Here is a 16849-nt window from a genome sequence, read left to right as displayed (position 1 = left end):
GGTCTAAGCCCACATTATTTCATTATTATATTTGTTACTATTATATTTTATTATCTGTGAATCTTTACCAGATAAGATGGGGACTGGAAATATATCCAACTACAGTAATCTCTGGAGTGAAAACCTCCTCTAGCTTGGACTGGGGTTATAAACTCCTCCCTTTCAGATGAACAAGTGTCACAAGCACTATGAGATTCTACACAGCTTACGATGACTGTTTACAACCAGTTCACGTATCAAATTTGTCAGATTGGGCAAAATGCCCTCCCCAGTGACTAGACTCCCCCTCCCCCAGCAAAAAAAAACCAAACAAAAACCCTAAAAAAATCCTAAATCCACTTTTCAGCACACAAACAGAAAAGTTTTATCTTCCTAGAGCTTTATATTTGTATTTTCTTATTAACAGTAGCTTTAGAGCTCTCAGCTATCAGAGTGTTCTTCACGTGACTGTTACTATTTTCATATATGTTAAAATGTACTAATTCTCAGCCTAGATGAAGCAGCTAGCGAGTCCAAACTTTTGATTTCTTCTGTACTTGCTAACAGCTGTAAATTCTTAACTTCTAGGAAGGCTCAAGTTCTACTTCTTTCAAAAACAAGCCTTTATTCAAAGAGACATGAAAACTTCAGATGAAAACACATTTTTGTTCTATTAAAACTTACTTACTGTAAATATCTAAATTCATTTTCACAATCTTGTTATGAAAGAATATTTCTCCTATTCTTAGAGATCCAAGCCAGAAACTAGTTGCAATTCCAACTGCAAATCTTTACGCCATCTCCCCAGAACTACAGACTTGGAGGGGATGGAAGAGACCTCTGGAGATATCTAGTCCAATCACCCAGCTAAAGAACGATCACATCAAACAGGCTCCACAAGTTCATACTGAAGTGGGTTTTGAGTATCTCCAGAAAAGGAGACTCCACAACCTTTCTGGGCAGCCTGTGCCAGTGCTCTATAACACTCACAAAACAGGTTTTGTCCTCACACTCAGATGAAAATTCCAGCATTACACTTTGTGCCTGTTAATCCTTGTCCTGTCATTGGGCTCCGCTGAAAAGAGCCTGGGCCCATCCTCTTGACATCCATCCTTCAAAAAAACATTGATAAGATACCCTCGCTGTCTTTTCTTACCACGGCTAAACAGACTCAGCTCTCTTAGCCTTGCTTCATAAGAAATGCTCCAGTCCCCTAGTCATCCTCATAGCCCTCTGCTGGACTGTCTCCAGTAGATCCCTGTCTTTCCTTCCTGGAACCCAGAACTAGACACAACATTCCAGGTGTGGCCTCAGCAGCACAGAGTAGAGGGGTAGCAGAACATTCTTCGACTTGCTGGTCATGCTCTTCTTAATGCACCCCTGGCCATCAGTGGTCCTCCTGGCCACCAGGGCACACTGTTGGCTCATGGATAACTTGTCCATCAGGAGTCCCAGGTGCACCTCCGCAGCTATGCTTCCAGCAGGTCAACCCCTGACTTGCATAGGTGCTTGGGGTTATTCACCCCTAAGTGTAGAACCCTGCACTTACCCTTATTGAAGTTCATTAGGAACAGGCCTTTCTACATAATAAGCAGAGTGCCTCCAGGTTCACCAGGGCTCATCAGTTCTCCAGACAGGGATATTTCTGTTGTGTTGTTTTATCCCAACAGTCTTTCAACCACTGCCTAGTAAGCTGGTCCCAGTGTTTTGGGGTTTTTTATCCACAGGCCAAGACTAGCACAGAAGATCCCAGATTATGGTCTGCATGCAGTGCCCTTCCCACATCTCAGGTAAAGCACGCTTCCAAGACAATTGCCTAAACTTGTTCAACTGGCCTCCAAATTTATCTATCACATTACTGAATTAGAAACACAGGACAGGAAAGAGAAGGGAATGGATGTCATCCATCATCTACTAATGTATAATACTCATGCTAATACATACTAACGCATCCCTCCTGGGAGTCTCAACTAATCAGGCTACACAGGATCTAATGCTGTACCTGACACATCTGCCTTAGATATAATTTGAGGAGTGCTAATATGCTGAAGCTTTGTAACCGCAGGCTACAGAGAACATTCACACAGGGTCTGCACTTTGGTGGACACAGTTAACTTGCTTTCTCTTCACCAAATCCATCCACCTCCCATGTGGGTCCCATCTCTCAAAATTTATCACAACTATCAGGGAATCTTGAGGCAGCCTCAGGCAACCATTCAGATTCCACAGTCATTCCTCAGCTGGCTGCATTTGTCAAAGCTATTGCTACATAGCTTATCTTTAGCTTAACTCTTAACAGAATGCAAGACTAGCAGAGTGGACTGTGAGTTCCTACAACTACTGACACCCCATACACGTATGTTATTAATTTTTATCACGTAGACCTACTAACAGCAATTTGAGGCATGAGTAACTTCAGGCAAATGAAAGCCCAAAACAAATAGAAACGCACTGATCAAAAGTAAGTGAAACTTGTGACTGAGTTTCCACGATCAGAGAGGACAAGGATTTAGGGAACACTGACAAAAGTTCTTCCTAGGAGGTTGTCTGCTAAAACTCAAAAGGCAAAACAAAGGAGTATGGCTCAGTAACCAGACAAGTTGACCAATTTAAAACTATAGCTCTCACTAAAAAGTCAGTTATCAGATACAAGATCAAAAACCACTAGCAACTACCCCACCCCCTATCTAAATACAAGCTGAGATTCTCATTTATCCCTCTAATATATAACTAAGGTACAAGCTTCACTGTTGATGCTTTGTTCTTCTGCAGTCTTAAGAAATACCATTTAAGACCTACATATGTTATACTAAATAAAAATTTATGTATTTGCATATGCAAAAGTATGATTTGCATACACAGCCACCCGAAGAAAAGAAAGAACATACCTTAGAGCTTAACCTGGTAGATATCTCTAACTAAAAAGTATATTTTAAAGGTACTTTAAACAAACAAAAAAGAAACCAATGAGAACTTACCACACTGAAATAAAGTAAGTCTTTAGGGACAACCCTTCTTTGAACTGAAAGGAAACATGAAACCACATATCCTTGAAATCCTTGAAAAAGCCTCAGCACAGAACTATTTGTAATTCGACTGATTTAGTGGTTATTGTGATTAATGACACACAGTTCTGGAGAATCAAAGAGGAATTCTAGTAAATTACATGAAGCAAAAAAGCCAAAAGACATTTCCTGCTAGCCAAATCTTTGGAAGACTTATTACAGGAGACTCCAGTTTCGGGGTGTGGGAGGTTTATTATTAAATGTAGCCCTCTCTTGGTTTTTGTGACTGCCAAGTCCACCACTATTACAGACAAAAACATGTGACTATCAGCAGAGGCACAGAAGACAAAAGCACTTGGAAACTGTGAATTTGCATCAAGAAAACACATTTACACAAAGTAATGAAAATTCCTCATCCTCTCTGAGAAGTTACAGTTACAAAAGACAACTCACTAGCTATAACAGAATTCACTCTACATTAAGTGGGGTTTTGTTTAGATTTTTTTTAATATAACCACAGTGTGAAATTTTTGACAGATACCAGTGTTCTCTCTTTGTTCCCAAGCAATCTACAGGTCTCACATCCTAAACATGGCCTAGGCATATTTCCTTAAAAATAGTATTTTAGTTTAATGCTCAGACTGCTACACATCAGAAAGGTCTCTGGTGATGAAGCCTGGACAGAACTCAGCCTGCATGAAGAACTGTGCCATTTGGCCTGAAATTTTTTTCCAAACAAGTAAAGACTTGCACTTATGCTGAAGCACTCAACCCAAAAGCCAGTATTCCCCATAACCTCAGTAATGGTTTTTTTCAAAATAAAGTTCGTAACATTGGAAAACCTGCTAATACAGTGATCTGGATATGGTTGAATTCCCAAAAGGGTCAGCAGAAGGATCAGGAATAGCAAAAGGATTTTTAATATCCTGCTAATGTTAGAAATTTAGGTCCTAATTGTAGAAATCTACAGATAGATCTGTGTATAAGAGCCTTTCCTTCTAATGTTAGAAATTTAGGTCCTAATTGTAGAAATCTACAGATAGATCTGTGTATAAGAGCCTTTCCTTCTACTCATAAACTTGAGTGTCAAAAAGACCTTTTTCAGCTTTTCCCTGGATGAAATTACAGGCTTCACTCATATCTTTGATTTCTAGAGACAGACACATTCATTGTCCAAAATGTAACCAAAACATAAATCAGGAAAGGTAGCTTCTTAATTTCTGCCACAGATGTGGAATGGTAGCAAGGTGTTTGGGGAAAAAAAAAAAAAGCCAGTATTTTAAAAAGGGTTTCAAGAGCTACTCCTCTACACACAAGCTGAGTTTTCAGAGAAAATGCATTGCTTTTTGTGGTTTCTGCAAGTCTATGCAATCTCACTTACAAGACCCAATTGCTTACAGGCTTATATATATAAACAACAGTTCTTGTCTTCTTGACTCCCCATTTCTCTCCTCTACGTCTTAGATTTCTCAGACAGTAACTGCAATTATTTCCTACCCCACGAGTATCCCTACTTCACAGCGGGCAATGTAGGCCACCCTGATGCTGCTGCTCAAAGTTTAAAAACAGAGCTGTACCTGCTTTCCCCTGAGAAAGGAAATGATCCTTCCTCGACCCATCCACTCAACTATTTTAAATTGGAAAAATTTACCTTCCAGCATCTGCCAGTATATCCAAGAGTTATGGAAGGGTGGACAGATGGAGCAGTTAATAGACAGTGCTCTCCTCAGAAAAATCAAGTTTAAAAAGTTAAAAAAATACTTGTATCCCATAAACAATCATTGGCAGAATGTTTTGTAAATCACTTTTCTATGCACTTCATGCACAGCTACTCCAAAACTACACCTTATTTACATTTCATTGTCAATGCAGACTGGTTTACAGCAACATTTACAGAAATAGTGACATATCCAGGAAGATCTGTACCACTGTCCCTATCTATCACTAAAATCCACTGTATGCTGTTTCAACTGCCAAGGCTCATATTACTTCCTCCACTTTAATATAGGGCCTAGCATACAATCACACTTATACAGAGCAACAAAGAAATGAGAAGGTAAACCATATTCTCTGCCATGGGTCATTGCTCTGCAGGAATGCCTGAGAATCAGACATAACCAACTGCTGGGAGGCAAGGACATATGTACAAAGACATTTAGAGACACAAACATCTCTCCTATACCACACAGTGTCAGTGAGCTTAGGGAGCAAATGACCTAGTAAAAAAAAAAAAAAAAAAAAAAAAAAGAATAGGCATTTCTTCAGCAATCCAAGCAAATACAATGGCAAACCAGCCACCACTAGATCAGACTGCAAACTAGAAGTTTACTAGGAGAGTTGATGGTTAAAAAGAGGAACAGAGATCCGCCTTTTTCCTTTCTAGGTGCTTTGTCCTCAATCAGGCTGAAATCCGTATACATAAGTTCCTACTGTGCTCAGTTTCTCATTTAGAGTTAAAATGCCATTTAAATCATAAAAAAATACATAACCTATTGTCTGTAGATTTCACTTCCACATACTGTATACATATTTTACGATGTTTACATTAAACCAATCCCAATCCTAACAGTTTGCTTTCAAGTTAGCTTTAAGTTGGTTGTGTGACAGAAGTGTAATACAGGTCTCCTTCCTTACCAAAACAGTTTTGAAGGAAAGGTTGCAGAAAAAATCTGTGCTATCAAGCAATAACAAGAAAGCTGGATTGATGATGGCCCAACTGTTGAAAGAGAACTGTGTAGTTTTAGCTATTCTCAGCGTCTCTGTAGGACTTAACTGAATCACAGCTCCTGCATGCACCCATGTGAAAATTCAGAAGAAAAATTCATTCCCTTTTGCTGATGAGCACCAGTATTCAGCCCTGCTTTAGTGTCCTGTTGTGTGATTGCCTGGCAAGCTTCTGGTGGATGAGGCTGGGCTGCAGGGGTGGCTTCTGCAGGAATTTGCTGGAAGCTTCCCCTAGGCCTGACAGAGTAACCAGCTAGGCTCAAAGCTGGAACCAACGCTGACTGAGGCCATGCCCATCAGTGACATTGGTAGCACCTCTGTGATAATGTATTTAAGAAGGGAATAAAACCACAAGCAGCTGCTTTTTGCCACCAGAGAAAGGAGTGAGAAGGTGTAAGAAACTCTCCAGACACCAAGGTCAGTGAAGAAGCAGGGGGAGGAGAAGGCTCTCCAAGCAACAGGAGGCAGACTCCTCTGCAGTCCGTGGAAAAGACCATGGTGGAGCAGACTGTCCCCCGGAAGCCCAAGTAAGATGATGGGGAGCAGAGACCCCACCTGCCGCCTCATGGAGAGGCCCCAAGCTAGAGCTTGTGGAGATACATGGAAGATGGTGTGACTCATGTTGGAGCAAGATCCTGGCAGGACCTGCAGCCCATGGAGAGAGAGAGAGAGGAGGCCACACCAGAGCAGGATTTCTGGGGAGACTTGTAACTCTGTGGGGGACCATGCTGGACCAGTCTGGGCTTGAGGGACTGCACCCCAGCAAAGGGACCTATGCTGGGGCAGCTGGTGAAAAGATGAAGCCCTGTGGGAAAGGGTGCATGTTGGAGAAGTTTGTGGAGGACTGCCTCCCATGGGTGGGACTCAACACTGAAGCCAGGGGAGAGTGTGAGGAATCCCTCCACTAAGGAAGAAGACAACTTGTGATGACCTGACCAAAATCCCCATTCTGCCATCTCCCCCTGTGCCACCTGGGGGTGGATGAAGGAAGATTTGGTTTTATTTCTGATTATCCTACCCTGCTTTCAGAGGAAGAAACAGTGTTGGTGACATTAATTGCTGAATGATCTTTCCCTGTCCTTACCAACTCCTAAGCCTCTTAGTACGTATATTATCTTCTCCCTATCCAGCCGAAAAGGGGAGTGATGGAACAACTTTGCTGAGCGCCTGGCCTCCAGCCAGGGTAAAACCACCACATGTCCTCACAATAACATTCTCTCCTACTGACTCACTCAGCCATGCCCAACTGTATACACATGCACTAGGTCTGAACAAAGCCCTATTCATTTTTATGCTTTTTCAGAAGGTGTGCTAGTAGGCTTTGGAGACTATTGTCAGACTAACTCCACATTAAATTACTGTACAGATTTGTCTACAGAAGGAGGAAAAGCACTCCAACTTGACAGAACCATGCCTTAGATCCTGCACTGTGGTTCTCGCACTGGAATGCTCTGTATTAACACAAGTCTGCCTGCAACACTCGGACTCCAGGGCAGTTTTTGAAGATTGTGGTTGCACTAAGACTTCGATTCCATGAGATCTCTGAACACAAATCACTCTTCTGCTCAAAGCAAGGCTAATATGAAAGCTACACCAGATTGTTGAGGTTCTCACCCACACAAACTTTGAAAGTCTGCAATATGCAAATACATAAATAAAATAACACATTATAATTACGTATTTTATATATTTTTCATATTTTGGTATATGCATGTATGTGCACATATATATAAAGTAGATTTCAGAAGTTTACAAATAATCTCAGCATATGTAACAAGAAAGCCTAAATACTTATATAAAACTAGTAAACCACAGCAACAGTTTGAGATCAAACACAAGATGTGTAGGTCAGAGACACAGAAGATACATTATGGTTCCCATGAAAAGGGAAGACAGGCAGACACTACATTGATGGACTGCTTTAGACTCAGCTCAGTAATTTAGAAAAATCCTTCCACATATAACATGCTGTATCCACCATGTAGTTTTCACTTGTATTTACAGTCAGAAGCTCTAAGGCAATACACATCTGCTGTTGGTATTTTTAGTCTTTTCAACTGCCGCCTTTGGCCACCCATGCAAACTCCAACATTGTGTTCATTTTCAAGTACTGTTTTTTCCACTATCGTTTATCCATATCCAAGATTTAGCCATATGCAGACTGCTACTACCTTCTGAGGTTAAACAGTATAGCTCCTCACCTCCTACAGTTATTAGCTTTATGAGTTTGGTGACTTTAATTAGAACTGCTGGCTGAACATAGAAACACAATTACAAAAGAAAGTTTAACCATAGGGACATACCACACTTGTACTATTAATAATTTTATTTATTCCTCTAAAACTTTTCATATTGCTTGTTCACAGATGCAAATTTAATTTTTACAAGGAATGCTCCAGGGTCTTCATAGGTGACCAAATAATCTACAGGTACTGCAAAAACATGAATTGCATCTACGGTATGCATCTTTCTCTTCAGTTTCCATATCCAAGAAGCAGTCAGCTACTGGAACCAGGTCAAAGTTATCACTACTAAATCAGGAAAAGCAATAGATTACTTCCATGTCTCCTGCAGCTGTTTTTTTCAGCTTATATTTTCATAGTAATCTACAGATTCTTATCTCTAGATACAGATATCTACATATGCAGAAGCAGTAAGAGGTAAACCAACTGCAAAACACACAAGGCAAGCTTGTAATGGGCATGCAAGTGCAAAGACCTGGAAGGTTACTGCATGCAGTGATACCCTTCCAGGGGCATCCCTGCAGCCCACCTAACCTCTTAAAGATAAAGCACAACCCTGCTGAGCAGCAGTAGGGCCACATGGCTCCTCTTCCTGCACTAGAAAGCTGAACAGAGGAGAGCCTTCTGCTGGCTCAGATACCTAGCTGTGTAGCTCCAGTCCATCACCCTGTAAAAAGAAACATAGCCATGCTGTTCTGCCCAGAGGTCTGCACACAGCTGGCAACTTCTGAAGTCAGGGTGTTTCAGTCTCAGACCAACCACAGGCACTCATCCTCCATCAATTGTCCTAACAACACAATGGTGGCAGAAAACTCTGACTAGGTTGATCCCATAGACAGCTCAGGATTCACTGAATTGCGTTATCCTGGATGTAAAGTTATTCCCCATGCTCCAGTCTTTAAGCTTTACTTAAGCCTGTTTGATGGAGCAGACATACATTATAGTCCAGCATTCAGTCCCCACTGAACCATGGAAAAAGAATCCTAAGAAACCTCATTGTCTGATGAGCCTGGGTCCTTACACTGGGGTCAGGACTCCCAGTGAAATTTCCACTCAACATTTCTTCCTCACTGTAGGCCTCAATTCAACACCTCTTCCCCCATGCCAGATCAGCAGTTAAAATTACTTCAGACACAAATACCAATAAACACTCTCAGAAGTATGGTGACAGCAAGCCCAACACAACAGCACCTGTGTTCCCTCCAATACCTTCCATCATCCTTGAAATCTAGCTGGAAACATGTCAGCAACACCTGTGCGGTTCAGTGAACCCAGAGTCATCCATTTCAATACACATAGCATCATGATCATGTACAGGCCAATCCACTGGTTCAGACAGTATAGTGTTACACATAACAGCTGGGAGCTGCACCCCACAGCCAAAGACCTCTCTGAGTACCCCACTGGAACTTCCCCTGTATGGGCTTCATAACAAGTGGGAGGTGGGGAAGGGCAGGCCCTTGTCTGCAGCATTAGGTACATTTGTTCTTTTCAAAACAGAAAGCTACAAGCATTCTAGGCAGTTCTGCACATTCCTATTATAATATCAGAACATCTGGCAGTTTTTGGTTTCTCCCAGGTTGCACACTTCCAAACCTTATCTATGAGTCATTTGCCTAATTCTTACAGTAGAAAAGTCACTCCCAGGATTTAGCAAATCATCCAGCTCACCTTCCTCAGTGCTTCTGCAATCTTAGTAACTTTGCACTGCCTTTACCAGAGAGGTGTATCTGTTAGCCACAGCAGAGCTTCTCAACTGAATTTCAAGTTTTAAACTGCCTACAGTAGTCTTTCATTCTTCAGAATACCCTGAAGGTTTCTCATAGGGCTATCATGACTGGCAGTATGGCTAACCAGCTTATTTTTTTAATGTAGACAATATCAAGGTATGAGAGACAAGAGAGAAACCCTAGAAATGTATGCAAAAGAGTGTCTCTCTAATCTAGAGCAGAGATAAATTAATTGCAGATCACAAAAGTTAAAGCAAGCTGGACCAATGCTTTCTCATTGATGGGTAGGATATCCTCTCAGTTTAACACAAACAAGCATTTACACTTTTCTACCCCCACCACAGGCAGAGTTACTCTGAAGACATGAAATCTAACCAGCATGAAAGTTTAACATGAATAAATGATGGCTTCTATACCTTGGATGGAGGGATGCCAGGTACAAACTCGGACAGTGGCTGGATAGCTGCCCTGCAGAAAGGGTTCTGGGGGTGCTGGTTGACAGCAGCTCAGTATAAGTCAGCATTGTGTCCTGACAGCCTTGAGGGCAAACCACATCCTGGGGGGCATCCAACACAGCATAAACAGCTGGTCAGAAGAGGGGATTATTACACTGTATTCAGTGTTGGTGTGGCCCCGCCTTGACTAGTGTGTGGTTCTGGGTCACGCAATTTAAAAAGAACGTTTGTGTACTCAAATATGTCCAGAGGAGGGCAAGAGAGCTGGTGGAAGGGCTGGAGGGCATATCCTATCAGTAACAACTGAGAACTTTGGAGAAGAGGAGGCTGAGGGGCAACATCATTGCTCTCTACAGCTTTCTGAGGAGAAGTGGAGAGAGATTTGCTGATCTCTTCTCCCTGGGATCCAGTGTCAGGGTATGTGGAAATAGTTCAAAGCTGCATCAGGGAAGTCTCAGACTTGACAGTAGGAACCACTTTTTAAGAGGCAGCTGGTGTCCTAAGCTTGTCAAGTGTTTAAAAGGCACTTGGTCAATGCCCTGAACAGTATACTGAAATCATCAGGCAGTGAGACTTGATCATTTAACACCCTTCCGACTGAGCTATTCTAAGACAGGCCAAGAACCTGTTTGCTGGAACAATTTTGATTGAAACTAGGGAAGAAAGAACGTATCTGAAAAGTAGCACTTCAACAAGACCAACTACCCAAAAACTTTACTGGTAGAGAATCCACTGGATCACAGAATCACAGAATTGTAGGGGTTGGAACCACAAACAGAGAGGAAGAGCAGAACCATCTGTAATGAGTGGCAACATGACACCCACTCCACTGCAATGGATTAAATATGGGAATAAGACAACTGTAGTTCAGGGTATCTAGGAACTATATACTTTAATTTAAATAACCCAAACACTGCTTAGACATATTTCAAGTGTTTACTCAATACTTCTCAAAATACCAGCTGTAAGATTCTGTTAAACACACCTGATCCATTCTCATGGGCAAAATCAAACTTAGACCTTCTACGTAGAGAAATATGACAAACATCTTCTCAATATTTACTAAGAGTTTTAATTATATAAATATGAATACTGTTTCATGGAGCCTAAGTACTTTTGTGCAAGACCTTAAAAATTCAAAAGCATTTCCACAGCCTATTGCAATGTCAGAAAGGTACTTGTTTCTTACATAATGGAGGAAAGCTTGTTGAAAACAGCTTTAGCCCTTATACATAGGTAGCTAGCAGCCAGATGTCTGCACCATATACTTCTGAGGTAGATCCTATGGAAACAAAGTCTGCTTTTGTCTGGGGATTTTTTTTTTGTGTGGGGTGTGTGATTTTTTTAATTATTATACATGGGTAGAATTCACATACACAGATACTGTATATGCACAGTATCCTCTCTGGCTTTACATTTCAGCGCTATGAATTACGATTTTGCTTCCATTACTGTGAGGAAAGAACACAATTGAACAAAACCCAAGCAAGCTATGTGGCTTCTCACAACCAAATTTTGCTGTGGGTGGGGGTAGGCACACTTAACTTTTGAGGTGTAGTGATGCTTTTATTTCTCAGACATTGAAGTCTACTACTTGTAACATTTACTTCTCAAAACCAGAAAGAATGTGACTATAACAGGAGTGTTCTGTTATCTTTTTTTTTTTAAAGAGAATTATAGGCTGCTTAGTCAAAACAAGTTTTAGAACTTGCAACAAGGGCTTAGCAGCAGCACACAGATTTACGACTATGCAAGGTAGCACATAATTTAGCAACAGATGTAGTTTCTGCTTTGAAAAGTACTTCAGCAATTGAAAGACAAATAAAAAATAATCATGCCCTAATAAAAAATAATTAGGAAAAAAGAAGTTGCACTTAGAAGGTTTGTTCTCTTAAGTATGACAGTTGCTCAAAGTACTTTTCTAACAGCAGATGTATTGGTATCAACACAGGCAATTGAAAAAAGTGTGAATATAATGAAACTATAACAGAGGAAGACTCTAATCATTAACTTTCATAAAAGAAGCTACTTTCATTCAGAAACTACACTGAAAATGACAAGCATGTAGTAAATTCTAGGCTTTAATCTTGTATCCTCACCATTGTAAGCCGACTTACTTGGAATTCCACCTCGACAGCATATAATTCATCAAGTTGACATGGAAACGTGTCACCACTCAATGCAATCACGTCATATTTAAGCTTGTACACACAGATCATTTAAATTGATAACATTCAGCACATACTTAAAAAATCCCATGATGTGACTATTACACTGAAGTTGTAAATGCCAATTTACAAAATTGAAAAATATTAATATGTGAAAAAACTAAACATATTCACAGGACCAACAGAGCTGGAGGCATACACCATTTCATTAGTATTTCTACAAAACAGCCAATAAAAGATGGGAGAACATTTGCAACTGAGCAAGCTGCTAGAAAGCATGCTTGAGGTACCTGGCCATTGGAAACAGTTATGATGCCATTATAACCCAGGACTTCAAACTACTTTGCCTCTGACAGTAAACCATGTGGCAGAGAAATCATTCACAGATCACAGAATTGTAGGGCTTGGAAGGGACCTCCAGAGCTCACCGAGCACAACCCTGTTGCCAAAGCAGGTTCCCTAGGACGTATTGCACAGATAGGTGTCCAGATGGGTCTCGAATGTCTCCAGAGGAGACTCTGCAACCTCCCTGGGCAGCCTGTGCCAGTGCTGTCACCCTCACTGTGAAAAGGTTCTTCCACATATTGGTGTGGAACTTCCTATGCTTCAACTTGCAGCCACTGCCCCTTGTCCTGTCTCCACAGACCACTGAAAAGAGGCTGGCTATTTCCCGCTGTGTCCCACACTTCAGATATTTATAAAATTAATCAGATCCCCTCTCAGTCTTCTTTTCTCAAGGCTGAACTGCCCCAGTTCATTACTTAACATGTGAGAAACTGCCTCCTTTAAAGCAGGCAGCTTGACTTGGGATGGCAGCTGACTTTTTTTTTATTTTGCATTTTTAATATATGACCACTGCATACCCACACGCAGTTGGTCTGAGACCACAGCTTCGGATAACAGGTACAGACAGGGCTTCAGATGACCGCAAGGCTTTCTCCCCAAGCACGGAGTGGAAGGCTCGCATCCTGCTCTGCATGAGCACGCCAACCCAGAAGCCTTAGTACTAGTGGTGAAGTTGGCAGTGCACCGTGCTGAAGAGGAGGACTAAGCACACCTGCCTCACCAGACGGGAGGTAAACTCGGCCCACCACTTCAGGTGCCAACCTGCTAGGCGTCCTGCCCGCCGCAAGCTGTTAAAGGGCCAGGCCATCCTGTGAGGCACAGGGGAGAGCAGCGGCTGCTCCAGCTGCATTCAGGCAGCAGTTAGCCCCCTCACCAGGAATCTTTCCTGGGGCTGACGCAGCCCCAGTCCTACTACTTCGTCCACACGGGGGAGGGACCAGGAGTACACTTACTTTATCCTTCACGGTAGAGGGAACAGAGGTCGCAAGCTGCTTGGGGCTCTCGTTGAGCTTCTTGACCGCACCGTCGCCGACTCCGCCGCTTTCGACCTTGATCAGCCGGTGCTTGGGAGAGATGTATTTCACGTCAGGTGGCGGCGCCGGGCGGCGCTCGCTGTGGCTGCGAAAGAGGTGCGGGGAGCCGGCTGCGCAGGTGATGGGGGACGCAGCACAGCACGATGAGGAGGAGAAAGCCTTGGGGAGCGCCTCGCCCAGGTCCTCCCGCGCAGAGTAGTCCGGACGGCACATGGCGCGTAACCTAAGCAGGGACGAGCCGGGCCCGCTGTAAGGGTCCTCGAAGTCGCGGTCCTTCTGGGCGCGGTAGGCGCGGAGCAGGTCACTGGTGTCGTCGCGCAGGCGGTGGTGCGGGAAGCCGGGCGAGGTGTGGTGGTGAAGGTGGAGGTGCGGCAGCCCTTCGGGGCGGGGCGCGCTGCTGGCACCGTTGCGTTTTTCCCGGTAATCGGGCCGCGGAGGCTGCGGGGGGCTCTTGGTCTTGTTATTACCTAGGCTGAAGTATTTATTCAGCCATTTGGCCATCGTCTCTCCCGGCCGTGGCCTCTCAGCACCGCGCACTGTCCCCGGCACCCCCAGCGCCAGCCTCGCTCACCGCCACGGCCCGCATGGAGAAGCGGAGCGGCTAGGAAGGGCAGGCCAGCCGCTCCGTCTGCGCGCACGCCGCTCTTCCGCTGCTAATGACTGGAAGGGTCCCGCTTGCGCCCCCGACCTGCCGGCGGGACTGAACCGTTCGTAACCTTAGCCAACCGCCCGCCGTAAGCTCCACGCCGTCTCCAGCAGCCCCGCGACTCTCGCGAGTGCAAACCAGCTCGCCCGCACCGGCAACACAGACCCACCTGACATCAGCACGCACCAGGGAGGCGGGGCACGTATCGGCATGCCGGTCTGGCCTCTGGGACCCGCCCACCGCCGGGGGCGGGGAGAGCCGGGCAGGGCAGGGCCGGATCGGGCTAGGTAGCGGCGGGCGGTGGCTGTGCGGTGCGCCGCGGGACAGAAAGGGTGGGAGAGTGGGTGGGTGGGAGGGAGGCTGGCTGAGCGCCTCCTTGCCGGGGGCCGCTCTAGAGCTCGTCGCTCCCCTCTGGGGCATTGAGAGATGACAGGAAGAAGTGGCCTCAAGTTGCATGACGGGTGGTCTGCGTTGGATGTTAGGAAAAACTTCTTTACTGAAGGTGTTGTCAGGCGCCGGAACAGACTGCCCAGGGAAGCGGCTGGGTCGCTGTCCCTGGAGGTATTTAAAAGTATGTAGATGCGGCAGTTCAGGACATGGGTTAGGGGAGATGGTGGCGTTGGGCTGGTGGTTGGACTTGATGGCCTGAGAGGTCTTTTCCAACCTGAACGATTCGATGATTCCGTGATGTGTGTTAGCAACAGCAGGAGTCTCTGGGGAGCGAGGAGGCGGTGGCACGGCCTTTTCCTGCACTCTGTGGCAGCAGGGATCTGCCAGGCCCCAGCAGGGGCCCCCAGTGGAGGGGCAGGGGTGGGGGGCACTTGCCTTGAGGAGGCACGATATTGTGTGCTTTGGTGGTAGGTGCCTTTCCCAGGTGTGTGGATGTGTTCTTAACACACCTCTTAAACAGAGGTGCTGATATGCTTTCTGCACAGAAGAGTGGCCTTAAGTTAGAATTAAGATGTAAGCTCCTCTTATAAAGATGGGAAAGGCAACGTTACGCAGTGTTTGGATAAGGGTGTGAAGATGTTAGGACCTAGTTACAGTTTGCACAACTTGCTGGTTTAGTTCTCTGGGAGATGGATTCCTTGTCTCTTTTTTTTTTTTAATACATACTCAGAATAGCTGAAGGGAAAGTAAAGGAATGCTTCATCTACTTCTCATGACAAATCACCTGTGTAGTTCCCTGTTGAATTTTGGCAAACACCTGTGTAATACCTTGTTGGCATTGTGGAGGCCCCACATCAGGATCATACCTGTAGTATGTTTTGCACAATCACACCCAATAATGCATTCTGAGTGCAGAATGGAGTCAGTTATTTTCGCAAGTTAAAGATGGATACGGTTGTCACAGGAAGTTTTCATCTGGTTTTATGGACCAATAAAACCTTACTCTTGGTTGCATATTCTCTATAGGAAGCCTTATTCTCTCCTTTGAATGCAATGGAATTCCTTGGGCTTGGTCATTATCATGCAGTTTGCTTAAGGTAAGTGTGTCTGTATGTTTTAGTGACTTCCTGTGAACAGAGCTCCTTCAATATCAACACAAGGTTCAATTACAATCCCTCCTTCCAGGACTTCCTGCAGCATTACCACCAGTTTGCATGAAAAGGAGGATAGCATGCTGCTTTTACTGGCCTCAGCAACTGGAAGCATTTCTAGTTTTACATTCTTAGTGCTGTTTTCTCATTTCTGATCAGCACATTGATCCTGTACCGCTTTAGTTTTTTTCAGAGTAACTTCTCAATCTAAGCCTGACCATTGTCCTGTTCCTACACTTGCTAGTACCAGGGCGTTGCAAGTTTTGCAAGTCTCCTAACAGTTGCTTTTTCTAAGAGTGGTGTGTTCTAGGCCTTTTACAGAAGGGTTATTTTTTTTTGCCGTGAAGCATGATGAGTTTCAATTTCTTTAAAACTAATTCCCAGAAGTGTAGTAGCTCCTGTTGCATTAAGGGTAGCAATATGCCCACTTTTTCGTTATCTGTCCAGTCACATGCTGTGCACTGAGCTGATTTGGATTCACAAATAATGGAATATACCTTCAGCCTAGTCGCATTCCTTGAGCTACCACAGCTGTACTTAAAAGACTTTGGTCATGTTCAATGAGAACCAACACGACTGGCTTAATGAAAGTGCAGTTTATTTAAGCAGTAGACACACAGATTCTTTGGGTTGCTGGTGATACATTCACTGCCTGCAAAGCGCTTGTAAATACCAAGGGTCTTAACTACTAACACATTAAAAGATATACATTGATTCTGTAGAGCTTTATGGCTTCCTGGGGAAGCCTTTGGTGTGACCAAGTGTTCAAATCTTAACCAAAGGTGTATCAATGCGGGGGGAAGAGAGGCTCAGCCTCTGTCAACTGATTAGGGGGTCAGGATGGTATGCAATGGCATGTTGCCTAACATGATGGTATCTTCCCTAATGCCTCTGATTTTTGGCTACTTTTATGTTATTTCTTATCTCTAAGGTGGAGCTTGAGTGACTCTAGTCATACATACTTTTGATGTGATTGGTG

The 16849-nt window shown here is 43.9% G+C and overlaps 1 protein-coding gene across 1 annotated transcript in view; it reads right to left on the bottom strand.

The window, feature by feature from the left end:
* Positions 1-14184, bottom strand: part of SHB (SH2 domain containing adaptor protein B) — a gene marked incomplete at both ends in the record, with an annotated part of 71566 nt that extends 57382 nt beyond the window's left edge. The window contains one exon of the mRNA XM_084278925.1: positions 13603-14184. Within this exon, the coding sequence (XP_084135051.1) occupies positions 13603-14184 (582 nt within the window). The remainder of the gene's footprint in view (positions 1-13602) is intronic.
* Positions 14185-16849: the final 2665 nt, after the last annotated feature.

The sequence above is a fragment of the Gallinula chloropus genome, assembly GCF_964237585.1.
Source record: "Gallinula chloropus genome assembly, chromosome: Z".
NCBI classification, from domain to species: domain Eukaryota; kingdom Metazoa; phylum Chordata; class Aves; order Gruiformes; family Rallidae; genus Gallinula; species Gallinula chloropus.
This window is presented reverse-complemented; position numbering and strand designations above follow the sequence as displayed.